Raw genomic sequence first — 20,015 nt, forward strand, 5'->3', positions numbered from 1 at the left:
CCCCAGGTCAGTGTGAGAATGTACAGTGGTGCCAAAAAAGTTTTGTGAGGGAATGACATCAAAATATTAAAATTCAACAAAAGGTTCGCTGCCTCAGTTGTCTTGAGATATTTTTGTCAAAAGGAATGTGTTTACTAATGGATACTGAAGTATTTAATTACAGGTATTGTCATAAGGCTTTTGATTGACAATTACATGAAGTTTGATGCAAAGAGTCAATATTGGCCGTGTTGACCCTTTTTTTCTTTTTGAAAGACCGCTGTTAACTCCGCCCTGGGCATGCTGTCAATTTAACGTCTGCGGCCACTCCTAGACTTGATGGCAACCACCGCCCATTCTTGCTAATCAAATGCTTGGGCCTCCGAGGTTGTGTTCAGAATTTGTTGGGTTTTGTTTTTGTTCACCGCCCTTTGAGGAATTGACACACCACAAAGGTCCTTCAATGTTGAAAGTATAAGCCCGCATCGGGAAGTTTCCGGCCATGGACTAAAATATTGAGTATGTTTTTGGTTTCCCCGAACGCCACTTAGTTTATCACTTTGCCTATGTGGCAAGTGCTCATCTGCTGGAAAGGCATTGAATTCTGGTCACCAAACTGTTGGTCACTGGATGGATTTGGGAGAGGTTGCTTCTCGAGGATGTGTTAGGTACCATTCTTTTAATTCATGGCTTTGTTGCTTAGTCCCAAATGTGATGGTGAGCCCAACTCCCTTGACTGGGAGCAACCCCACACATGAATCGGTTCTCAGGATTATGCACTTATACTTGTTGGACATGACACAGGACTGATGGTAGCGCTCACCATGTTCTTCTAAGTTGGACAAGCTTTTTTAACGGGATGCCCAACAAATCCGAAACCAAGGGTTCATTCAGAAGGAAAATGACTTTACCCCAGCCCTCAAGCCATCCATCACCCTGTACCTTTAGGCAGAATATCAGTTCTGTCCCTGATATTTTCCTTCCTGAAGACCGCAGAAGTGGCTCTATTTGCTGCCCCTTCTTGAACACCCAGGCCATCCTCCAAAAAAGTCTCGGCTCCACTGTGTCGTGCAAGATGCCTCACACTGCCTGCTTGCCATTCCCTTGAAGCAAGCTCTATACTGGTGGTTTTGGCCCCCGATCCCGCAGCTCTGAAAATCAACTTAGGGGGAGACAGGTTCTTGGGCGCTTGCTAGGAACTCTTCTTGGGCGCCCGTTGAAAGCCTTCTTCACACCAAATTGAACGACCTTCTCCTTAGACACCGTTTTCATTTGATGATCCGAGAACAGTTTTGTTGATTAGGTTGTTTGCATCCTTCTACTGCCATAAGCAATAATCCTGCCTGTGAAGCCCCTTTTTATCAAGCAATTGGATGACGGCACGTGTTTCTGGCAGTGGTAACCATGGCATGACAGACGAAGAAAAAGAACAATGACCTCCAAGCACCCACCTCCTTTATGAAAGCCTTCCCAGTCTGTTATTCGGAACTCAATTCAAGCATGACAGAAAAACCATCCAGGAGCAAGCAGGTGATCTCAACCTTGTCCTTCCTTACAAACAGTCTCACACCTTGTGATTAACGGGGACTGGAGGATATCGACGTGACATGGATGGTCAGCTGTCCTTTTTGGAAGTGTGCAGGGTATCTGAAGGAGATGCAGTCGGAATAAGGGTTTTATTTGGGGCATGCAGTTCGGAGTTCAGTGTTAATGGTTTGCATGCAAACAGAAGGGAGCTTGTCTTGCCACAGTTTAGAGGCTCGAATTTCATCTGGGGATCAGTCTTTCCCCAATTAACATGTTGGTGGAAGTATATTGCCAAATTGCCGATCATTACAAAACTGAAATGGGCACCGTCGAGGGGATCGTTGGTGGAAAAAATGAATATTTTGGTTGTCATTTTCTCATAAACTTCTTGGCCAGACTTTGTACTATAGCGGTAGGTGCCCCGCATATTCAACAGTACATTTCATAGGGCTTCGTTATATCAGACTACACTATGTGATTTTTTGTAAGCTGTAAGAACAGTGGAGCGGTTCCTAGCAATTGTCGGGTCTGGTGTAGCACATAAGGTCTTCCCTATTGTGTACCAACAATGCTAGCCGATTTGGTAGTGAGGGGCTAGTCTGTGTACGGCTATATAGTACTGGCTTTTTGCCTTGCGCTGGGTGATCACCGGATATCCAATATTTCGGCCTTGCCAAAATAAAAAAAAGGATTTCCAATTACCAAGTATAATAGAAAAAAAAATTTGCGCTTGGCCTTGTAAGCATTCTAGTACAGGTTAATAGTTAACTTATCTACGGCTGAAATCGGGCCGGGGCTAACGGTCGGCGAAGGGTGACGAGCGCCGAGGGATGCGAGTGTGGCACAACAGCCGAGTGAGTGGTAAGTGGGCACGGGCCGGCACAAATCAAACAACAGCCGCAGAAAGAAGGTCCTGCACGAATCTGTTAAGAATGCTCCTCTAAATCGTCAAGTAATCAGCACCACTAGTGTAAAGAATTTAAATCTTTGTGTGTTATTCCCCACCACATCCCAGATATTCAAACAGAAAGGCGTTTACGGACGAGAGTAAAGTACAGGTCGTGACAAGACTGGCGGATGGTCGCGTAGGGTTCGAGAGAGGTCAGGAGGAGCCTCGGAGTGCACCAGAGAAAAGAAATACACGGCCATTCTGTTCGGCCAAGCCTAAAACCCCCCCCCCCCCACACAGACCCCCCGACCCCCCACCACCTGCCCACGCTCCTGGCACCGCCCCACGCCCACACCCAACCCCACAACAGCCACCGCCACCCCCCCCCAAATGAAATCAGAGATAAAATTAAGTCGACTAATACTTTGATGAGGAGGATGTTCAGGTACACTTGACTGAACACTCATAATTAGGTTTTAAGGTTAAGGGGCTCTTTACAGCTATAGTTACATCAAGTATAAGATAATGGCTATGCTTCTTTGTTAGTTGTAGTAAAGAAATTTAAAGTTCATGATAGTTTATTATTCCAAAAACTATATCTTTATGTTTACTAGTGGGCGCGTGATGTAGGTCCAGTAATTTTTTGCTCCAAGAATCTGGTGAGAAATTTGCAGAGAGCCACGATCAAAATACAGAATACTCATCATAAATGTGAATAAATAAATACAAGTGTTATATGGAATTATAGATCCCACTTCTCCTTTAATGCAACCGCAGTGTTGCTGTGTCAGCAGGATTCAAAAATAAACTTACGGAAAAAGGAAATAGAAAAGAAAGAAGAAGAAAAAGCAACATGGCAAAATCGTGCTTTCTACACCTGGGCATTGACTTGCTGTTTGGGCTTAGGGCTGGGGGTTTCCTGTACAGCACTTGTTGTGAGATATCAGCTGCATTGTAAGAAGGGGGCACTATATGAATACATTGATTAGTGATTTTGTGTGATAGTGCCCGCTAGGACACCCCCTCAGAAGGCAAAAACAAGCCGATATACATCGGGAAGTAAAGGGTAAACCCACCTGTTGTGGAAGTCAACAGAAGTTCAGAAATGGCATTATAAATTATTACGCACTTACCTTGAAGAATCTTCATATCAAAATGGCACTCCCAGGGATGCACTTCCCAGAGAATCCGGTCCACAATAACAATGTTTGTTTTGTTTCGATAAAAAGTCCATAATTTATGTCCAAAATACCTCATTTTTGTATGCGCGTTTAGGTCGACGAAATTCCAAATTCATGAAGAGTCGCGAGCACTAAGTCCAGACACGGATAAGGACCGTCAAAAAAAAGTTCCGTTACAGATCGTTTGGAAATATGCAAGACGATGGTATAGGAAGATCAATCTTTAGGATGTTTTTAACAGAATGCTTCGAATAATGTTCAAACCGGAGAAGTTCCTTTGTCTTTAGAAATGCATGGGAACGCAGTAGACACTCTCACGGGCGCGAAGGCAAGACGTGAGCTCATAGCGCTTGCCAGACCGGCAGTGTTGAACAGCTCTCATTCCTGTTTGCTCATGCTCACAGTAGATAAGGGACGAGCAGTGTTCCCAGACAAGGTTCTAAAGATCGTTGAGCATGGGTCTGAGTGGAAGCGTTAGGAAGTTTGCAAAATGGACTCATATTACACACAACAAAAATTCACACACACACACACACCACACACACACACACACTACACACACACACACACACACAGTCACACCACACACACACCACAACCCACACTAACACATCCATCACACTGAAGGGAAAGGAAAAAAAAGATTAATAAGGTTTTGGGATATAATGGGAAAAATTATAACGAATAAAAAAAAAAAATATTACCCCATAGAAAAGGTACCAAGTTTTTTTAAACACACTTATATTCAAAACCTATGTTTCTACTTCAGTTTACTTCATCCCATTCCCTGCTCCATTTCAATAACCTAATCATTTTTGTTTTCCACAAGGCATTGTCATTCTTTAACCCGGGTTTCTATCTAACCTCTCATATGGCAGGTAGACGCCGTATTTGCTTTAGGTGGGTCTAACTTGCGCATGTCAGGGATTAAACAGTGTATATCCGAATTAATCTATTTTTACACTATTTGATTGTTACGTCAAATTAAAACACTAATTTCCGCAGCGTGTGCAAAAATACCAAGGTTATGGGTCAGTTTTTAGGGAACAACACAGTCACAAGCGACCATAGACATACTGAATCGTATTGGCATATTCGTGACGCCATAATAATCTGACTATTTTAGTAGGCAGCGGTTTTTTATTCATTTTCTCAACCTGTAGTATTACACAATTGAATTACCACTATCACTTCGTAATTTTATCATTGTCCTACGAGGTTGATGTCTATCGTATGTCACGTATGCTATGATGTTGAGGTTTCTTAAAAAGGGTCTTTACTAGACTGGAGCTATGAAGCCTCTGTCATCTCTAACGCCACTCGCAACGCACAGAAACTACAGTGAAGGACTGGAACCTGCATCTAAAATAATAAGCTAAGCTAGCATTTCCCTTTCTTTGACCACTGCCTACAAGGATGCAAACAAGTTGTTCTTCTCGGCCAAAAATATAAGCCAGATGACTACAAAAGCAACAAACACTGACTCGCGTTCATGAATCTGTGTTCGGGAGGAGGGCGAGTAGTAATATGTGTAGTGCTGGGCATAACGTTTATGAGGGCTATGGGGGGATCCTGAGTACGAATCAATCGTAAGATTATACTCGGCCTACCTCTGGAATTTATAAGGACAGTTCTGAGTGTGAATAATGGTGGGTCGGGAGGGTATACCCATCTATGTTAGGCTAAGGCCATTAGCCATATCGGAGATTATGAAGAACGACAATACGCTGCGACTTGTGTTCCTCGGTTAGTCTTAATCGGAGGGAATAGAAGAGTATAAGTTGAAGTGTGAGGCATCGGCATGGTGAATATTCTAACTTAGTTTGGTAGTACAGGAGTATGTATGATGTCAGCATCTACTGGTCGGGAATGGAGCAATGCATGGAGGTTTTATTTTTGAAGGAATCGCCGCCAAAAAATTCCACCTGGAATTGTGCCGTATCCTTAATGCGGGCTAGCTTCCTACAACACATAAACCGTGGGTCCGGGCCAGCTCACTAGCCAGATGAAATGGCTAGCGGGCACTTGCATGAGTATAACGGTGGTGAGGGGAAAGATAGGACGACTGTGGTTGGAGGGCGAAAAGGGATTTAAGTACTGGCTGAAGCCCTATTTTGTTAATGGGTTTAATAGTCATTCTCATCTGGTGTGTCGAGTCATCAGCTCTTTTAACGTTCACCAATTTGCCCTGATGAAACTTTGAGTTTCAATTTTCAGTATTTTTTAGCCCCTTTTGGACTTTCCTTTATGACTTAGATGCCGTCAATGGGTGCGCGAACCAAGCAAGTTTGGATCCCACATCCTAGGCCTACTGAACACAGTGTACTTAACTGTTCTTGGACACAAGGGGTTGGTCTATCTCCCATGCTCCCAGGGTCAAATCACTCATTGGTAGCTACCCCAGGAAGTCCTGGCGGGACCTGTCGTTCAATCGAACAAATGATGCCTTTATTACCATGGATGCTTTACATCCAAGGATGTCCCTAAGGATGGGAATTCAAGCCATGCATGGTTGAGAGAACCTTGAGCAGGAAAGTTGTGGTGTATTTCCACACTTGTATGATTCAAGGTGGAGAAAAAAAAGAATGTCAAAGATATTGTGGACTTTGTCTGGGTGAAAACGTGGGGGGAAAAATGACATAAGACTAGCAGAGGGAAGTTATCAAAGTGTTTGTGCAAACCTCTCAAAAGAGTTGTGAGGACAATTCCATCATCCAATTAGCATAAATTCAAATTTCCGATGGGGCCTGATTGATTCTTATCAAAGTGATCAATATGTCAAATGTGTTGATTATTTAAATAAATCCCTTCTAACATTTACAACAAAAATCCACGTTGTTGCCGCTACTCTCTTTCTAGCTTCCCCTTCATCTCTATACATTTTCGCTCTGGAAGTGTCGGCCTCGTCTCCATCTCTTAATCACTCTATTAGACCAATCAATACTCCCAGCCCTTTCTTAGCGCTTATCATCTACGCAATCTCTCCAAATTCTAATATGCACTCTTTCCATCCTCAACACTACTCTTAATCCATCCTCAGTGGTTCTCTTCCGCCCCCCCCCCCACCCCCCCCCCCCCCCGATGCAGCGTGGTTGTTTTCACGCGCCTGGCTCTTCTTTGTCTCAGCTTTGCTGCTCGTCTCCCCCACTTGTGTAATAGTGGCGGCACTCTCTCCCTCCCTCATGTAGTGGCCACGCTCTTCTTCGCCCCCTCAAAATGTGGTGTCTCTTCTCTGTCCCCCCTCTCCTGGGAAAGAAATCCCTAGAAAGGCTGGCGCTGTGTTTACATCATCCCCCCCCTTTACGCGTGACGAGCTCTCTCTTACCCCCTCGCCGCGCTCTCTCCCCCACGTTCTTCGAGAGCGTCTTCTTCCCCCCCTCTCGCGCCCTCTCTTACGCCCGCCCTCTCGGCGTTCTCTCCCCCCTTCTCCGCTTCTCTCCCGCCCTCTCGGCGCGGTCTCTCCCCTCTCATGATGCGGGGCGCTCTCTCCCCCCTCTCTCGCCGCTCTCTCCCCCCCTCTCGCGTGGGCCGCCCTCATACTCCCCCCTTCTCCTCGTCGCTTCCGCTCCCCCCCTTCTCGGCCTCTGCCCAGCGCGGTTTCTCCGGCAGACTCTTTCGCGCGCTCTCTCTCCACTCCCTCTTTCGCAGCGCTTCTCTCCCCTCCTCTTCAGCCGCGCTGGTCTACCCCCCTGCTCCGCAACGCGCTCGTTCTCCCCCCTCTCGCGCTCATCTCTTTCGCCCGCCCTCTCCGCAAGTGCTCTGCTCTTTTCCCCCGCCCTCTCGCGCTCTCCTCTCTCTCCCCCACTCTCAGCGGGTTACTCTGAAGCTCTTCTCCCCCCTCCATCGCTGCGTTCTATTTCCCCCTCTCACTCGCGCGTTCTCTCCCCCACTATCTTGCGTGTATCTCTTCTCTCTACCCTGGTCTCGCGCGTTCTCTCGCTCGGTCTTCACCCGCTCTAGCGGCGTTTCTCTCGCTCTGCTCTCCCGTCTCTTGCACTCTCCCCCTGTCTTGCGCTCTCTCTCCCGTGTCGCGGCACTCCTCTCGCTCTCTCCCACCCGTCTCGCGCTCTTTTCCCGTCTCGCCTCTTTCCCCGTTCTCCCACTGCTCTCTCCCCCTTGTCTCGGCACTATTGACCTCGCACTCTCTCTTTACCCCCGCCTCGCGCGTCTCTCTCCCCGTGCTTTCGCACTTGCTCTTGCTTCGCTTTTCGCTCGCTTTCGCTTTCCCTGGCTCGTTCAGAGACGGGGAGAGAGCGCGAGACGGGGAGAGAGCGCGAGACGGGGAGAGAGCGCGAGACGGGGAGAGAGGATTCAACAACTGATTGGTTAATTAGTTAAACATTCATCACTAATCATTGAACCAGTAGGATTGCTGCTGAGTATAGACCAACGCTTTCAGAACATCCATTGTGCCAGTGCAAGGGGAGACCCATTGACGGCATCAAGTCATAAGTGAAAAGTCCAAAGGGGAAAACACAGGGAAATTGGTGAACGGTTTTAAGATGCTGATGACTCGACACACAAATTGAGCTTCCCATAACAAAATAGGTCTCTCTCCCCTGCCTTCTTTCCCTGCCACTCTCTGCTGTCCCCCTGAATCTCATTCTCCATCACCTGTGCTCCATCAACTCCCCCTTGAGATCAGTGCCTCATGAGTGGCAGCCCTATACCCCGGAGGCCAAAGCCATCACTGTCCCCATGTCCTATCCCACAACGCCCTCCTCCCCCAATCCAGTCAGTGTTGTCTTTGAGTCTACTGGGCCACTGTAGGCAGTGTCAAGAAATATGCAGGTTTCTCTCTTTCTTGGAGTGAGTTGGCTTTCATAGCTCAGGTCTGTTATTGCGTTAGATGCAGGCAGGCCCCAAGTGATTCACTGTCAGCACCAAATACATTATGTGTGTGTGTGTGTGTGTGTGTGCCGTTTTCAATGCATCTTTTCGATCGGTAAACCTGAAACTAAGTTACTAAGTCTGCTGGTAGAAACCTGGGGAAATGGTTTTGTAACTATTTATGAAAAATATTTATTATTTCTTCTCTTTTCCTCATTGGATAGACACTGAAACCTCCATCAGAAGTTAGCCAGCTAACTAGCTACTAGCTAGTAGTCATTGTTAGCCACTGCTAGCTGTCTTGATCTTGAGTTCGGACACCATCCAGCTTTAGCTCGGTCAATACCTGCCAGTCTGCAAAGCGCGATATCAACCCAGAGCATATCGGACTGCTTCTCTCTYCCACAACACCGGATTCCTGCCGCAAGCTCTGGACCATTACACCGGATCATCGCAGCTAGRTAACTGCAACCGAGTGGCTATTGTTGGCTAACACCTCTGTCCCAAAGCAAGCACCAGTTAGCCTTGAGCTAGCCTCGTGCCCATCTCCCGGCTAGCCGACGAAGTATACCAGCTAACTCTTGGGCTACAATACAATAGTTGCGACTACCGAACGGCTCCGACTCACCTATTGCTGCTCATTGGACCCTGTGATCACTMGGCTACACAGCTGATGCCTGCTGGACTGTTCACTAACACGGTACATACATTTGTTTWTCTGTCGGCCCCAGCCTCGAACTCAGGTCCTGTGTGTACCTGACTGACCCTCTCTGCCCATTRATCACCATTTACCCYTTARTGTCTTAGCTCTCCCGATCAACACCTGTGATTGCTTTATGCCTCTCTCTAATGTCAATATGCCTTGTCTACTGCGGTCTTGGCTAGTTCTTATTGTTTTATTTCACTGTAGAGCCCTCAGTCCCYCTCAACATGCCTTAGATAGCTCCTTTGTCCCACCCCCACACATGCGGAGACCTCCCCTAGCTTAACTGGTGCCTCCAGAGATGCAACCTCTCTCATCGTCACTCAATGCCTAGGTTTACCTCTACTGTACTCGCACCCTACCATACCCTTGTCTGTACATAATGCCCTGAATCTATTCTACCACGCCCAGAAATCTGCTCTTTTAACTCTCTGTTCCGAACGTGCTAGACGACCAGTTCTTATAGCCTTTAGCCYTACCCTTATCCTACCCTTCCTCTGTTCCTCTGGTGATGTAGAGGTTAACCCAGGCCRTGTAGCCCACAGTACTACACCTTTTCCCCAGGCGCTCTCATTTGTTGACTTCTGTAACCGTAAAAGCCTCCTCCCTAAGTTTGTTTTATTCACTGCTTTAGCACACACCGCCAACCCTGATGTCTTAGCCGTGTCTYAATCATGGCTTATGAAGGCCACCAAAAATTCTGAAATTTCCATCCCCAACTACAACATTTTCCGTCAAGATAGAGCTGCCAAAGGGGGCGGAGTTGCAATCTACCGCAGAGATAGCCTGCAGAGTTCTGTCTTACTATCCAGGTCTGTGCCCAAACAGTTCGAGCTTCTACTTTTAAAAATCCACCTTTCCAGAAATAAGACTCTCACTGTTGCCGCTTGTTATAGACCCCCCTCAGCCCCCAGCTGTGCCCTGTACACCATATGTGAATTGATTACCCCCCCATCTATCTTCAGAGTTCGTACTGTTAGGTGACCTAAACTGGGATATGTTTAACACCCCGGCTGTCCTATAATCTAAGCTTGATGCCCTCGATCTCACACAAATTATCAAGGAACCTACCAGGTACAACCCTACATCCGTAAACATGGGCCCCCTCCTAGATATCATCATGACCAACTTGCCCTCTAAATACACTTCTGCTGTCTTCAACCAGGATCTCAGCAATCACTGCCTCATTGCCTGCGTCCGTAATGGGTCCGCGGTCAAACGACCACCCCTCATTACTGTCAAACGCTGCCTAAAACACTTCAGCGAGCAGGCCTTTCTAATCGACCTGGTCCGGGTATCCTGGAAGGATATTGACCTCATCCCTTCAGTAGAGGATGCCTGGTTGARCTTTAAAAGTGCTTTCCTCACCATCTTAAATAAGCATGCCCCATTCAAAAAATGTAGAACTAATAACAGATTTAGCCCTTGGTTCACTCCAGACTGCCCTTGASCAGCACAAAAACATCCTGTGGCGTACTGCATTAGCATTGAATAGCCCCCGCGATATGCAACTTTTCAGGGAAGTCAGGAACCAATATACTCAGTCAGTTAGGAAAGCTAAGGCTAGCTTTTTCAAACAGAAATTTGCATCCTGTAGCACTAATTCCAAAAGGTTTTYTGACACTGTAAAGTCCATGGAGAATAAGAGCACCTCCTCCCAGCTGCCCACTARACTGAGGCTAGGAAACACTGTCACCACCGATAAATCTATAATAGTCGAGAAATTCAAGAAATAAATTCAGATAYCTGATGTTCTGAAAGAGCTGCAAAATCTGGACCCCTACAAATCAGCTGGGCTAGACAATAGGACCCTCTCTTTCTAAAATTATCTGCCGAAATTGTTGCAACGCCTTGTTGCAAAGCCTGTTCAACCTCTCCTTCGTATCATCTGAGTTACCTAAAGATTGGAAAGCTGATGCGGTCATCCCCCTCCTCAAAGGGGGAGACACTCTAGACCCAAACTGTTACAGACCTATATCCATCCTGCCCTGCCTTTCTAAAGTCCTCGAAAGCCAAGTTAACAAACAGATGACTGACCATTTCGAATCCCACCGTACCTTCTCCACCATGCAATCTGGTTTCCGAGCTGGTCATGGGTGCACCTCAGCCACGCTCAAGGTCCTAAATGATATCATAACCGCCATCGATAAAAGACAGTACTGTGCAGCCATCTTCATCGACCTYGCCAAGGCTTTCGACTCCGTCAATCACTGCATTCTTATCGGCAGACTCAATAGCCTTGGTTTCTCAAATGACTMCKTRGCCTGGTTCACCAACTACTTCTCAGATAGAGTTCAGTGTGTCAAATCAGAGGGCCTGTTGTCCGGAACTCTGGCAGTTTCTATGTGGGTGCCACAGGTTTCAATTCTCGGGCCGACTCTTTTCTCTGTATATAATCAATGATGTCGCTCTTGCTGCTGGTGAMTCTCTGATCCACCTCTACGCAGACTATACCATTCTGTATACATCTGGCCCTTCTTTTGACGCTGTGTTAACAAACCTCCAAACAAGCTTCAATGCCATACAACACTCCTTCCGTGGCATCCAACTGCGCTTAAATACTAGTAAAACTAAATGCATGCACTTCAACCAATTGCTGCCCACACCTGCCCGTACGACTAGCATCACTACTCTGGACGGTTCTGACTTAGGTATTTGTAGTTGTCCACATATTCTAAGTGTCTGGTTAGACTGTAAACTCTCCTCCCAGACTCACATTAAGCATCTCCAATCCAAAATTAAATCTAGAATCGGCTTCCTATTTCGCAACAAAGACTCCTTCACTCATACTGCCAAACATACCCTCGTAAAACTGACCATCCTACCGATCCTTGACTTCGGCGATGTCATTTACAAAATAGCCTCCAACACTCTACTCCGAAAATTTGATGTATTCTATCACAGCACCATCCGTTTTGTCACCAATGCCCCGTATACTACCCACCACTGCAACCTGTATGCTCTCGTTGGCTGGCCCTCACTTCATACTCGTTGCCAGACCCACCTGCTCCAGGTCATCTATAAGTCTTTGCTAGGTAAAGCCCCGCCTTATCTCAGCTCACTGGTCATCAAAGCAACACCCACCCGTAGCACGCGCTCCAGCAGGTATACTTCACTGGTCATCCCCAAAGCCAATACCTCCTTTGGCCGCATCTCCTTCCAGTTCTCTGCTGCCAATGACTGGAACGAATTGCAAAAATCTCTGAAGCTGGAGTCTTATATCTCCCTCACTAACTTTAAGCATCAGCTGTCAGAGCAGCTTACCGATCACTGCACCTGTAAATAGCCCACCCAACTACCTCATCCCCATATTGTTATTTATTTTTTTGCTCTTTTGCACCATAGTATCTCTACTCGCACATCATCATCTGCACATTAACACACCAGTGTTAGTGGCGAAATAATTTCAATTTAGCATTATGGCCTATTTATTGCCTTACCTCCCTAATCTTACTAAATCTGCACACACTGTACATAGACTTTTCTATTGTGTTATTGACTGTATGTTTGTTTATGTGTAACTCTGTGTTGTTGTTTTTGGTCGCACTGCTTTGCTTTATCTTGGCCAGGTCGCAGTTGTAAATGAGAACTTGTCTCAACTGGCCTACCTGGTTAAATAAATTTAAAATATGGAGACAATAAGAAAGGAGGGGAGTAAAAGCTGAGAATAACAGAAATGAGTAAAACAGAGTGTGAATAATATCAAATGAGACTGACAATATAATACAAACAAATACACCCATGAAGTGCAAATAATGAGGCATATGGAAAGAGAGAAGAAGAGAATAAAAGAGAGTGGGAGGATTAGAGAGAAACATATATAGAATAAGAGAAGAGAGCAAGAGAGAGACAGACAGAGAGCGAGAACGAGGGAGAAAAAGAGAACCAGAAAGAAAAAAAGTGAGAGGGGGGAAAAGAATGACAGAATGGTATGAAGGCCAGAGTCAATCCTCTCACCATGGTGGATGATGCCGTTCTCCAGCAGAGCTTGACCCAAGTTGACCCCCTCGTCTGGCTTGCTGATCTCTCCACTCTCTATCAGCCACGACACAAACTCACTGTGGTTACAAGGACACAACACTTTAGTATAATAATGTGTAACATACATACAACAAGGTGTTAAGAGTTTAAAAGACAGACCAAATGCCATTTAGAAGATGTGTTCATCCAAAGTGAGTGCATACATTATCTGTGTAATSTGGCCCCAGCAGGAATCGAAAACCCTGAGCCACACAGATCCAATATCATGGGATACAGTCAGACTGGACCCCAGGAAGACTAGCAGTCATCATGGCATCAGCAAATGGGGAACCCAATAATGAAATTAATGAATTATTCATTATTGAGATCCCCATTTCCTGATGCCCTGATGACTGCTAGTCTTCCTGGGGTCCAGTCTGGCTTGTTTTTTCTCTGCCCAGAGTACCCCTTAAGTACCTTCTCATGTGCATTTCAGTCTTTTCAAGTACCCCCTGTGGATAAGCCAAGTACCCCTAGGGATCCTAGTACCCCTTGTTGGGTGGTATAGAATACAGATATAGCTTTAGGCAAGGATAGTTCAAAATGAGAAGGGCAACTACAGTTCTGGGAGAGGCAAAGGTTGTGCAGGCTTTTTGTTTCAGCCTGGTATTGACACTACTGATTCTGGATATTAGTGCTATTCACCTTAGACCGCATGCAGTCACCTGAATTATATAATGGCACACACACACACACACCTTTTAAAACCCATTGTAACAGATGAGCGCTCCCAAAAGGTACGGAGGTGCCTTCTCTCTTCCCTTTCATTCGTCTCTCCCGCTTCCCTTCTTTATCCCCTATTCCACATCTCCTAACCCTTTCGATCCCTCTGCCCCTTCTCCCTCGCTCCCGTTGTCCTCCCTCCCACCAGCCATAAAACATATTTAAATATAACATTTTCTCTCCTCAGACTGTATTGTAGACAATATTGTTTTTATTTACTTTTCTGCACTTTTGCACACCAGAATCTCTACTTGCACATCATCATCTGCTCATTATTACTCCAGTGTTAATCTGCTAAATTGTAATTACTTCGCTCCTATGGCCTATTTATTGCCTACCTCCTCATGCCTTTTGCAAACACTGTATATAGACGTTCTTTTTTTTCTACTGTGTCATTGACTTGTTTATTGTGTTATTGGCTTGTTTATTGTTTATTCAATGTGTWACTCTGTGGTTGTTGTCTGTGTCCCACTGCTTTGCTTTATCTTGGCCAGGTCGCAGTTGTAAATGAGAACTACCTGGTTAAATAAAGGTGAAATAAATAAATTGTCCCTCGAGACACTGAGCAAACCAGATGTTTGGAGCAGTTCAATTAAATGTCCCTCTGCTCAATGTTCCACGCCACTGAGCAAACTCAATTTCCCATTGAACGACGAACAGTGAATGTGAGCGAGTGTCTGAATGTGTATGTGTGAGTGAGCATTGCTGAGAAACACAGGCTAAATGTGTGATTCCTGTGTGTGTGTTCATGCAAAACGTGTGAGAGTGCTTGTGTACTGCGAAAGCAGGGTAAATGTATGATTCCTCTGCATGCATGTTCAAGCCAAATGTGTATGTATGAACGAACGAACGAGCGAGCATTCATGAGCAGTCCTGTCAAAGCAGGCTAAATGTGTAATTTGTGTGTGTGTGTGTGTGTGTGTGTGTGGGTGTACAATAAAGTTAAGGGATTATCTCAGTGTGTGTGTACTGTATGTGTGAGTGCATGCATGCATATGAACACGGTGTCTGTATCAGACATTCTGCACAGCATGCTACAATGTCATCTAAGTTAGCTATTGGATATACTATATCAGAGTCAACATGAGGCCTGCTTCGTCTTGAACAAGGAACTTGATATTGCAAATGTTGTTTCTATTTTGCAAGACACTAATCTGTCAAATGAATTAATCTTGTGAAAATCACATCAGTTTGCACATCCAGCACGCGCAAGATCTGGGTCGTATTCATTAGTGCACAACATAGCAAAACATAGAAAAATGTTTTGTAACATAAAACGATAAACAAGTGTCTCTTATTGGACAATAACATAAGCATTAAGGTAATCCTTCCATGTTTGGGCCTGTTTTCTTCCATTTTGTGCCAATGAATACTGTCCTGGTGCATTGCCAAACCCACGATGCAATACAGGCACCAATGTGAGCAAAGAAACCTGCATTAGGAAATTGGCTGAGAAAGAGGAAGGCTAAAAGAAGAACCAAATACGACCAACTGCCTAAATACGATGTTGAAAAATTGTGGAATACGAAGTTAAATGGCAGTGTCAAATTGGCATTCTGTACCAGGTTCATTTAATCCAATAACAATAGCAGTGCCATCTCCTGAAGTGAGCCATGGTCATTTATAATAACATCAGTAATACAGAGAGGTTGCGTTCATTTCAAACAGGAAGGGAAGGATGCAGGGAGGCTCTTGCTCACAGTGCTGACAGGAGGAAAGAGTCCTGAAAAAGCCCCTCGCGTTTATATGGATGGCTTTCCAAAACAGCCACGGAGATGGACGAGAAGGCCCACCCACCGGCAGACACACACACCTACAGTCGTTAACACACACACAGACTATTTGGCTGCATTAAGGAGGTAGGGTGCTTTTCTTGGAAGAGGAGAAATTAGGAGCATGAACAAGCTGTCTAGATGAGTTGACCCCCACAAAAAAGGAACAAAAGAAAACAAGGAAAAATATCAGAGGGGATGGACGGCTTGAGGTACGGATGGAGGGAAGCGGTGAGCTTGCACGGGACAGTCAGGGCAGTGTGAAGTGTTGTTTCTTCGCCATTAGGAGTTCTCTTATCAGTAGTACTTGGGACGGCACTGATATGTAGGATTCTGTTCAAATTCAATCTTATCAGACAGAATGACAACTGCCCCACCCATAACGCCCATAGAATCTTACCTCCCTGACATTTCATTGCAGGTTACATTACATTTTACAGTTCTAAAGAAACTCATTGAATCCTTTTGTTAGGATGCTGACTGACTCCATAATGAATGCCTGGGTGATCAACATCAACGTTTTCCTCCCTTCTATCCCTTCACCCGAAAGGAATCTCGCAAACACTTTGTTATGGAGCTGTGGGGCATAATGGAAAATGCATTACTGCAGGCAAATCAGCCCTCGTTGTTAATTCGTGGCATTCAACGACTGGTGGGAAAGAAAAAAAGGGAGAGCGCTGCTCAGTCCAGTGACTCGCTGTGTGTGAGTGAGCATTGCTGAGAAAGCAGGCTAAATGTGTGATTCCTGTGTGTGTGTGTGTGTTCATGCAAAACATGTGTGTGTTCGCACGCGTGTGAGTGGTCCTGTACGCTGCTTCGAAAGCAGGCTAAATGTGTGATGTATGTGTGTTCACGCCAAATGTGTACGTGTTCATGAGCATTTCTGCAAAAGCAGGATAAATGTGTCATTTCTGTGTGTGTGTTAATGTCAAAATACAGTGGCAAGAAAAAGTATGTGAATAAATTGGTCATCAAATTTGATCTGATCTTCCTCTTAAGTCACAACAACACTCAAACATAGTGTGCTGAAACTAATAACACACAAATTATTGTATTTTCTTGTCTATATTGAATACATAATTTAAACATTCACAGTGTAGGTTGGGAAAAGTATGTGAACTCCTAGGCTAATGACTTTTCCAAAAGCTAATTGGAGTCAGGAGTCAGCTAACCTGGAGTACAATCAATGAGACGAGATTGGAGATGTTGGTTAGAGCTGCCTTGCCCTTTAAAAAAACACTCAAAATTATTTGAGTTTGCTATTCACAAGAAACATTGACTGAAGTGAGCCATGCCTTGAACAAAWGAGATCTCAGAAGATCTAAGATTAAGAATTGTTGACTTTGTAACGATCGTCTTGAGGAGAGAGATTGGACCAAGACGCAACGGTAATGAAGACATGATGAATTTATTAAACAAGACGAAAACGAACTACACTTGATAATAAACAAAATAACAAAACGTCGTAGACAGACCTGAACTGGAAAAACTTACATAAACACGCAGAACAGGAATAGACTACACAAACCGAAACAGTCCCGTGTGGCGCGACAAACACAGACACGGAAGACAATCACCCACAAACAAACAGTGAGAACATCCTACCTTAATATGGTTCTCAATCAGAGGAGACGTAAAGCACCTGCCTCTAATTGAGAACCATATCAGGCAACCCATTAACCAACATAGAAACACATAACATAGAATGCCCACCCCAACTCACGCCCTGACCAACTAAACACATACAAAAACAACTGAAAACAGGTCAGGAACGTGACAGACTTGCATAAAGCTGGAAAGGGTTACAAACGTATCTCTAAAAGCCTTGATGTTCATCAGTCCACGGTAAGACAAATTGCATATTAAATGGAGAAAGTTCAGCACTGTTGCTACTCTCCCTAGGAGTGGCCATCCTGCAAAGATGACTGCAAAAGCACAGAGCAGATTGCTCAATGAGGTTGAGAAGAATCCTAGAATGTCAGCTAAAGACTTACAGAAATCTCTGGAACATCAACAGAGATGTTACCATGAGTCTACGATTCGTGAAACACTAAACAAGAATAGTATTCATGGGAGGACGCCACGGAAAAAGCCACTGCTGTCAACAACAAAAAACATTGCTGTACGTCTGAAGTTCTCAAAAGAGTATCTGGATGTTCCACAGCGCTACTGGCAAAATATTATGTGGACAGATGAAACTAAAGTTGTGTCGTTTGGAAGGAACACACTATGTGTGGAGAAAAACAGGCACAGCACACCAACATCAAAACCTCATCCCAACTGTAAAGTATGGTGGAGGGAGCATCATGGTTTGGGGCTGCTTTGCTGCCTCATGGCCTGGACAGCTTGCTATCATCAATGGAAAAATGAATTCCCAAGTTTATCAAGACATTTTCCAGGAGAATGTAAGGCTACCTGTCCGCCAATTGAAGCTCAACAGAAGTTGGGTGATGCAACAGGACAACGACCCAAAACACAGAAGTAAATCAACAACAGAATGGCTTCAACAGAAGAAAATACACCTTCTGGAGTGGCCCAGTCAGAGTCCTGACCTCAACCTGATTGAGATGCAGTGACATGACCTCAAGAGAGCGGCTCACACCAAACATCCCAAGAATATTGCTGAACTGAAACAGTTTGTAAAGAGGAATGGTCCATAATTCCTCCTGACCATTGTGCAGGTCTGATCCACAACTACAGAACATGTTTGGTTGAGGTTATTGCTGCCAAAGGAGGGTCAACCAGTTATTCAATCCAAGGGTTCACATACTTTTCCCACCCTGCACTGTGAATTTTTACACGGTGTGTTCAATAAAGACATGAAGACGTATAATTGTTTGTGTGTTATTCGTTTAAGCAGACTGTGTTTGTCTATTGTTGTGACTTCGATGAAGACCAGATCAAATTTTATGACCAATTTATGCAGAAATCCAGGTAATTCCAAAGTGTTCAGATACTTTTTCTTGCCACTGTATATGTGTGCTCATGCAATGTTTGTATGTGTGTATGTGTGCGTGTGCGTGTTCCCTGCTGTGGAAGCAGACTAAAAGTGTGCTCCCCACGTGTGTTCATGCCAAAGTGTGTGTGTGTGTGGGTTTGTGCGTATAACTGTGAAAGCAGGGTAAATGTATGATTCCTGTAGCGTGTGTGTTCATGCTAATTCACAGACACACCTTGAGGGGAGGGTGTTCCAAATGATACTCTGGCAGTTAAAGGGAAGGTCTCTTCTCTAATGAAGCTCTTTCTGTTTTTTTTGGGAACTGTCGCCTCCGACGACAAAGTGCTTGGCTCCCAACACAGGGAGGAAAACAATTCCCAGACACCTCCCTCATCAGTTAATTATTCGGTGGGAAAGAACTCACTTTCCCATGAAGCACTTGGGCACGGTAGTCAGCTTTCGGCGCCGGTCCTTGATCAGGTGGCGGCTCTTGGTCATCATCATATGGTAGAGCTTCTCGCCTTTCTTGGCAATCATAACGTAGGCATCCCGCTCCATCCCTAGCTTCAGACCTGTTACCAACAGGGAAAAACTCAAGGGGTCAGACACCAAAGCATTTTGCATATGAAGTTCATGAGACGGGTTAATATCGAAAGCCTAAGGTGTTAGAAACTGCTGTCAATATTTGTCTAACCCAACTGTGAAATTCGTTTTCAGAAGCAGGAAAGGGGAGAAAATATAGGGGTAAAGATAAATCCCCGTGTGGTGAGAGAGTGAACGAGAGAAAGACTGCATCCCTCCTCTCACTGCATAACAAGCCATGCTGATTCCCATGACTTGCACAGGGGGGCTGCAGCAGTCACAGCAGCTTTTGTCTCACATTGCCAAAAAAACAAGGCGGCCCAACACCTAACCCTGAGGGACACCACCATTTCTTCCAGTCAGCCCTCTGACGTCTACACGTTTCAGCCCCCAAGGGGGAGAGGCTGTCACGGGGCTGTCAGAAGACGCAATGCCCCTGCCTGGAGGGCCTCGTTGGGGAGTCTGGCACGGTACAGGGGCGTTGCCACCTACTTCGGATGGAAATCCAGATGTTAATCTGTCCAGGTCTCGAACAATGTACTGCGTCGACACTCGCCTGCCAATGTACTGCGTCGACACTCGCCTGCCAATGTACTGCGTCGACACTCGCCTGCCAATGTACTGTCGACACTCGCCTGCCAATGTACTGCGTCGACACTCGCCTGCCAATGTACTGCGTCGACACTCGCCTGCCAATGTACTGCGTCGACACTCGCCTGCTAATGTACTGCGTCGACACTCGCCTGCTAATGTACTGTATCGACACTGAGTGTTTATATCTTTGGTGTAGAGCAGCAGTTATGTTTACCAAGCTGCAACACAACTGAGATGAGAAATAATGTTAAATGATGAAAAATATGTGGAGACAATT

The 20,015-nt window shown here is 45.4% G+C and overlaps 1 protein-coding gene across 1 annotated transcript in view; it reads right to left on the reverse strand.

Moving 5' to 3' along the window:
• LOC111977234 (phosphatidylinositol 3,4,5-trisphosphate-dependent Rac exchanger 1 protein-like) overlaps window positions 1-20,015 on the reverse strand; it is a 161,705-nt gene that overhangs the window by 71,235 nt on the left and 70,455 nt on the right. The window contains 2 exon segments of the mRNA XM_024006602.2: window positions 13,067-13,167; window positions 18,987-19,134. Of these exon segments, the coding sequence (XP_023862370.2) occupies window positions 13,067-13,167; window positions 18,987-19,134 (249 nt within the window).

This window comes from Salvelinus sp. IW2-2015, linkage group LG17 (assembly GCF_002910315.2).
Source record: "Salvelinus sp. IW2-2015 linkage group LG17, ASM291031v2, whole genome shotgun sequence".
Classification (NCBI taxonomy): Eukaryota; Metazoa; Chordata; class Actinopteri; order Salmoniformes; family Salmonidae; genus Salvelinus; species Salvelinus sp. IW2-2015.